The sequence below is a fragment of the Scophthalmus maximus genome, chromosome 1 (assembly GCF_022379125.1).
Source record: "Scophthalmus maximus strain ysfricsl-2021 chromosome 1, ASM2237912v1, whole genome shotgun sequence".
Taxonomy (NCBI): Eukaryota; Metazoa; Chordata; class Actinopteri; order Pleuronectiformes; family Scophthalmidae; genus Scophthalmus; species Scophthalmus maximus.
The window spans coordinates 30,835,001-30,842,500 of NC_061515.1; the positions used below are offsets into that span (position 1 = coordinate 30,835,001).

The 7,500-nt window shown below is 45.8% G+C and overlaps 1 protein-coding gene across 8 annotated transcripts in view; it reads left to right on the top strand.

The window, feature by feature from the left end:
* dmd (dystrophin) overlaps positions 1–7,500 on the top strand; it is a 154,378-nt gene that overhangs the window by 109,608 nt on the left and 37,270 nt on the right. For all 8 annotated transcript variants that reach the window (XM_035626047.2, XM_035626075.2, XM_035626055.2 and 5 more), the window contains 8 exons: positions 155–324; positions 455–572; positions 1,234–1,445; positions 1,539–1,693; positions 2,031–2,220; positions 5,735–5,907; positions 5,989–6,145; positions 7,173–7,284. In XM_035626047.2, the coding sequence (XP_035481940.2) occupies positions 155–324; positions 455–572; positions 1,234–1,445; positions 1,539–1,693; positions 2,031–2,220; positions 5,735–5,907; positions 5,989–6,145; positions 7,173–7,284 (1,287 nt within the window). The remainder of the gene's footprint in view (positions 1–154; positions 325–454; positions 573–1,233; positions 1,446–1,538; positions 1,694–2,030; positions 2,221–5,734; positions 5,908–5,988; positions 6,146–7,172; positions 7,285–7,500) is intronic.

Genomic DNA, 7,500 nt, shown 5'->3' on the forward strand with positions numbered 1-7,500 from the left:
GCAAGCAACGGCTCCTTGAGCAAGTGGAGCACATGCATCCCCACCCCACTTTAGCTCTTCATTAAAATAAACTGGTGATTATATTTTTCACAACTGTCAGAAACCAGGAAGCATGTAATAATAATAATAGCAATAATGTGTGTGTGTGTCCCAGATGAAAGTCTGCAAGCGAGCTCCCAGCCGGACTCGGCGGCGCTGGCTCAGTTCAACAAGTCCTGGGCCGAGCTCACTGATTGGCTGACCATGCTGGACAACATGGTGCAGAACAAGCGGGTGGTGGTGGCCGACCTGGAAGACATCGGCGACAACATCAAACAGCTCAAGGTCGGGAAAAATGTGCCAGTGCCGATGAATCACTGTATATTAGAATCAAAGTTTAAAACCTGTGCATAATAAGCACTGATTTATTTAACCGCTAAATGAAGAAGAAATGACGATTGTGTGTTTTTTGCAGGACTGTCTGCAGGAGCTGGACCAGAAGCGCCCCCTGCTGGAGAGACAGGTCACAGCCGCCCAGAACCTGAAGAACAAGAGCAGCAATCAGGACACGCGCAACGCCATCACTGAACGCAGTTCGTCTCACACACACACACACACACACACACACACTTATGTCCAAAATAACAAACATTATGTGGAATATTTTCATGCTAATTCTCAGCCACGGTGAACTTCTCCCAACCCTCTCCATCACTTTACCATTATGCAAGAGTGTTTTTGAAATCATGCCGCTGCTGAACTTGGAATATCCGATGAGCAGAAAACACTTTTTGATGAGTGAGATGAAGGCTGCATGTGAGGGAATACTGGTTAAATAAACCGATGAAAGTACCAGCGATTGATTGGTTCGTATAAAAAAGGATGCTTCAGTCAGAACACACTGTACAGGGTTGATTAAGATTCAGGGAAAACAGGAGGCGACTGAGGGAAACAGATGAAGAGTAAGAAATGACTGTTGGCTGTTACTGTTCCTTCTTCCCCCAAATGCTCAGCGGAGCAACAATCTGCTGCTGAAAATAGTCTCAGACAAACACACTGCTCCCCAGCCCCGCGGCGTCCATTTATACTCCCCGTGTTTGTCTTGAGGTTGTCAAGTGGGCTGTTCAGACTGGATCCCAGTTAGTGAGACATACCGCAAAATCAAAAAGAACCACAAAGTGGAGCAGTTATGATTCTAACTTTTTAACAGCTTCGGCCCTTTTGACTTTCTTTCTCTTCTCTCCGCGGTCGCAGTCGACAGGCTTCAGACTCACTGGGAAGACTCTCAGACCAAACTCTCCGACCGGACGACGCAGCTCCACAACATGCTGCAGGACTCCACCGATTGGCTGGACGCGAAGAAGGGGGCGGATCTCCACGTCATGCGGGCCAGCGACAGGCTAGAGTCTTTGCAGGAGATCACGTACACGGTGGACGCGCTGAAGAAACAGAACGCTGAACTGAAGGTGGGCTGGACATTATGTGTATAGATATATATATATATAGATTCATAAAGAGATTTCCATACTCATTGTTCCCCTCCCTCCCTCCACGTCCAGCTCTTTGCGAAGGAGCTGCAGCAGTGTCAGGGTCAGGTGGAGAAAACTAACGCGCTGGCCGAGAAGCTGCTGACGCTGTACGCCAGCGACGACACGCACAAGGTCACGCAGGTCAACGACAACATGATGGCAACCTGGACGCACATCAGCAAACGGTAATGACACACACACAAAAATATGGTATCAATAGCGCCACCGTGTGGTCAGTTTTCACGCATTTTACATGCAATACGGCGAACGTACCAAAACAATACTGTCACCAGGTATTCCATGGATGAAGCAGATTCATCTGGTAAAGGCCACGCCCTTATTTGCCTGTAAAAATGTGCCGCCATTTTGGATTTTGTGCGCATCTTGTTTTGGTCTTCTGTTGGTTCATCCAAACCATATTCAGATGACCCCGAATAAAACCTCTATCTCCGTTTTTTGATAACGCACATCGTTTACTGTGCGCACAGCAGCTACAGTCCTCATCCCTCCGTGTCTCTCCAGCGTTTCAGACCGGGAGGCGGCTCTGGAGGCGGCTCTGAAGCTGCTGCAGCACTTTTACCTGGACCTGGAGAAGTTCCTCAGCTGGCTGACGGAGGCCGAGACCACCTGCAACGTGCTGATCGACGCCACCAACAAGCAGAGGCTGCAGGAGCAGCCCGAGGCCGCCCGGAACCTGCTGGCACAGTGGATGGTAGGACACACACACACACAAACACACACACACTGAGGTCTCTCCAGGCCATGATGTAACTGAACGACCTGGTTATTCATTGTATAATTATTGTTTTGATTTTTCATTGTCGCTCTGTATCTGTGTCAGAAAGTTTTCCGTGTGACAGACGGCTGGAAGAGAGAAAGAGAGAAAGAAAAAAGAACAAACAAGGCCAAACCACTTCTGTTCCTTTATGTAACCAACACTCACTGAATATAGACTGAATTATGTGCCGGCAGGAGCTGCAGTGTAACAGCGTGGTCATGTATTTCAAATTGAGAATGTTGAAGATTGACTGTACGTACTATATTATTCGCATATTGGCTTGTTTTGCTAATAATCTGGGTTATTTCAGGTTGTTTAAGATTTCCATAGAAAACAGCTGATCAGAGCAGAAGAAAATGTACTTATGGAAAAGAAAAGTTGCTCAAGTCTCTTTCCTGTCCAGGTTTTACTTATTTTGTTCTTTCAATCTGGGTGAGTGGTGTCAACATGACGTGTGACGTCAAGGAACAACGGTGCTGTGGTGGTTTAAGTGTTTGAGCCAAGGACCTTTGTTATTTTATATTTATATTAAAATGTAGGTATGGATTTGTGACTATCGTCTCAAGACAGACTCGGGGAAAAAAAATGTGCGCTCGTCCTTTAGTCTGAAAGAGTGTCTTCCTCGTCTCTCTGCTCTGCCCGGTATGGCAGGAATCTAGACACGACAGAATAGAGCCATTTCATTGGTCCACATCTGCTTGGTAGACAAACGCAGAACCCCCCAACTGCATTGTGGGTGGTGAAGGGAAGGCTCTGTTCTGCGAGGGAACATAATTTGACCCTCGGCCCTCACCCTGCACCCACACACTGGTGCAACGGCACACACACACACACACACACACACACACACACACACACACACACACACACACACACACACACACACACACACACACACACAGACACACACACACGTAGCATTTTGGAAATTAATTTTCACTCTTGCAAATTCACTGTGTGCTTGCTTCCTTTCCCCCCCCCCCCACACACACACACACACACACACACACACACACTCACTGCTATGTCAGTACAACAGCAGCACTGTATGCGGTGCTGAGATAGTCTTCTGTGTCCAATTATAATGGCGGACGGTAAAGCGGCATCGCATCCAGAGAGCGCACACACACACACACACACACACACTATCTCAGGCTACAACGCTGCACACAGATAACGTTTAATTGGAAAATGAGCGCACTCATCGTTTTAGGCACCAAAGTGTCTTTGGCTCTTTCTCACCCCCTCTTGTCTTCCTCACTAACTACAGCTCCATCTCTCTCTTCATGTCACACTCCCTCCCTCACTCTCCATCTCCAGATCTCTCTCCTTGTCACACACACACACACACACACACTTAAACAGAGGACACTCTGGTGCAGTTACACTGGGAGAAGCAGATGAGGATGATGATGCTTCTTCTTCCTCTTGACGTCTAGCTTGTGGATACCAGACGTAAGATGCTGCGCAGGAAGGTCTACCGTGTTCAGGTTGGGAACAGGATCAAATCGAGCCACGTTCTTTTCCTAGTTTTCAGGAATTTCATTTCAGAAAAATGACGGTGAAGTACAAGAGCTGTTCTCTGTCTGTTTTCACAGGAAACTGTGGTTGAAAAATGAATTAGTGCTGAGGTTGAAAAGTTCGAGATAAGAATCTGTTTTCAAACTGTGTAAGACTCTTTGATTCCACTCTTCATGTGAGGCATTTGAGGAGAAGTGTCAAAAACGGAACGCAAAAATTGGGAACTGTACTTTGATCATAGAGATATCAGAGTTTGTGTTAAATGAAGTTACAGGCTCCGATTGAATCAGCGTCTCTGGGAACCGAGGTCGCAGGGATCAGAGAACATTTAGATGGGATTTAGATTACAGACAAACTCTCATGCACTTTCTAAAAAGCCCATTCATCAGTCTAACAGCGCTCTCCACCTTCACCGTCTCCACTGTTTTCTATTTGTTCTATTCTCGTCTCCGTGTCCTGTTCGCTGGTGCAATGACCCACTTTCCCCCTCAGGTATCATTAAAATTTCATGTCACCTAATTCCTCAGGAAACTTTTCTTTAACGGGAGGTTTTTCCCCCTGAAAGGCCACTTGGTTTTGGTTTTGCTCAGATCTAAAGATATAAATGGAAAAATTAATCAGTATTACAACACGGTTGATTAAATAGTTAAAGAACAGTCTCTGAGAAATGAAAAGACATGCGGAAATATCATGATGATGAGTTGATGTGGCTGCAAATCACCAGGTTGGAATGAAAGTAGAAATATGCTCAAAGGATGTATGGTACCAATTTTAAAGCAACCCTGCAAAACCACATCATTTAATAATTCCCCAATAATGCCATGAAAATGTCAATATAACTCCATCAAACATCTGATCAATAATGTATATACCAATAATGCGTCTTATCAAATTACTGGTGGCATGTGACTACAACGTTGGCCCAGTTATAACAATATTGGCAAATTATTAAATTATTGGGTTTAGCAAAAATAAGGTAAACTAGATAATACAGAGATTATAAAATGATCGGTTTAGACATTTTATTACACTATTAGGAAGTTATTACATTATCAGGTTTTATATCGCATTTTTGATGGAGCAAAGTGGACATTTTTTATTATATTATTGGGAAATGATTACATTATTGGGTTCTTTACACCGATTGTAATAACCTGCTGTTACTGTTATTATTTATCAAATTATTGGTCCAAATATTATACTGCATTATTGGTTAAGACATTTTCATGACATTATTCGGAAGTTATGACATTATCAGCTTTTATTACATTTAAGTGTTAAGTTAAGTGGAGATTTTTATCACATTATCAAGATATTTTGTCTGTACATTACATTTGTTTCCTTGAGACTTGGTCATTGATTGAGGAAGCCTTGTTATTCTGCTGTGACGGCTGTGGCTCAGGAGGGAGAGCGGGTCGTCCAGTCAGGAGGTCGATGGATCGATCCCCGGCTCCTTCAGTCAAAAGTGTCCTCCGGCTCGTTGTCGTGTAAAGTTCTGTCAGTGGTTTTGAGGATCCGACAATCGCTGCAGTCGACGGCACCAATGATTGACGTCACACTTCTGCACACTTGGTTTCCACCGCTCCTCTGTTCCTGTTTGTCCTCTTCAAGACTTTGTTTGTCGGGCACTTGGTTCACCTACACTCCACCACATTAGGAGTTTCAGTAATTGGATTGTCTGCAGGAAAAGGCACACAGGTGAGAGCGGTGCTGTTGCAGCTTGCAGGCAGACACATTTTGACATTTCAGTGCTACAGCGGGTTTCATCCACAACGCATTAAGCTCTGCGTGATGGCTCAATCCTGGAGAGTAAATGACCCTCTCAGCTCCTGATCCCATTACAGAGCACTCTGCCCGCGCACTGAACAATGCATTCCTGAAAGATGACTGCTATTTGTAAGAAACTGAAGTGTGTGTGCGTTACCAGGACCTCCAGGCGGAGATTGACGGCCACACGGAGCTGTACCACTCCCTGGATGAGAATGGCCAGAGGATCCTCACCTCGCTGGAGGACTCGGCGGACGCTGCTCTGCTGGAGAAACGTCTGGACAACATGAGCCAGCGCTGGAACGACCTGCGCAACAAGACCCTCAGCATGAGGTGAGGGAGAAGCTTTGACCTGATGGTGGAAGAACCAAGTAGTTTGCACTAACATTATAATGTCTGCGTTTGTGTTCCAAGGGCCCACCTGGACTCGGAGATGGCCCCGTGGAAGAGGCTCCACATGTCCCTGCAGGAGCTCCTGAACTGGCTGCGGCTGAAGAGTCAGCAGCTGGAGCGCGAGCCGCCCGTGGGGGGCGACGTCCCCGCCGTGCAGTCGCAGCTGGACACGCAGCGGGTAGGAGGACACGCCCGCTCACTGCGCGGGACGCACACAGACACAGTGTCTGTCTCCGGGCAGTTTTGGGAAGTCGTCGGAATTCGTAGCAAATACAAGTCACGTATATCTGTAATAAAAAGCCCTGTGGTTTCATTGCAGTGTGCGGCCGTCGACGTTGCCGTCCTCGATCCTGTCTCTCTCTCTCTCTCACTAACATTATTCAAATCAAAACGCTCGGAATGAATTCACAGTGCAGCGGAGACGAGATTAATGAAAAATCCTTTTTATGCACAAAATTTTATGCAAACGAAGGGAGGAGATTGGCTCGGATGATTTGGACATTTCATGCATAAAGACAACGGTGATTCTGCAGAATGATGAGTTCCTGCCATTAAGAGAAAGGCTTTTAGTTGAGACATGTATCCAGGGGCCAGAGACGCACGGACCTGAACATGTAACAGCGCCGGTGTTGGTGCATTATTCCATAAAACAACATGTCTTTTATCATAATTATTGTAATATTTGCTGGGGCTGTGAAAATGTTTTTATATCTCTGGAGCCAAGATTGGAAAAAAATGATCCGACCTCAATAATATCTACGTCAGCTCACTGTCAATCAAGCCACAAACATTAATTAAAATATAAAGAACTTCAGTTAATAAATCTCACATCTCGCAAATCCATTTCTTTTTTCTTTTTTTTACATTTCACAACTGACGGGATCTGACTGAGTTCGCTAATGAGCCGGGAAACGCTCAACAGTCTGTGTCTGTTAGAAATGAAGAGAACGGAAACATCATCTTCATCTTTACGTGCTCAGTTAGTTGCAGTGTGTAACTTCACCACCAGATGTCGCCAAATATTACACACTGCAGCTTTAACTACACAACAAATACAATAACAAACGACACGTTGACAGAAACACGTCGTCTTCGCTGTGAAAGTCTCACACGTGATCAGATTCATTTATCTACTGATAAGTGGACTTACATTAGTTGTGTGTGTGTGTGTGTGTGTGTGTGTGTGTGTGTGTGTTTTCTCACAGGGCTTCAGGAGAGACCTGAGAGCGAAGGAGCCAGTTGTGACCAAGAGTCTGGACGATGTCGGAGTCTTTCTGTCCGAACTGCCCCGAGACTCGCCGGCGTTTGAGCAGCGAGGTACACGGACACGCCAACACACACCGGCCACGACAGCGTGAACTCTCGTGGAGCGTTTAGAGGTTTGGTCATCGTCCCACAGAGGCATTGACACGTGAAAAGACGTTGAAATGCAGAGCCTGGAATGTGAATACATGAAATTCTTCAGTAGTTAGTGACGTGTCCGACCAGAGCAACACGGCGAGCTCTTTATGTGCTGCATGAGAGGAAATATAT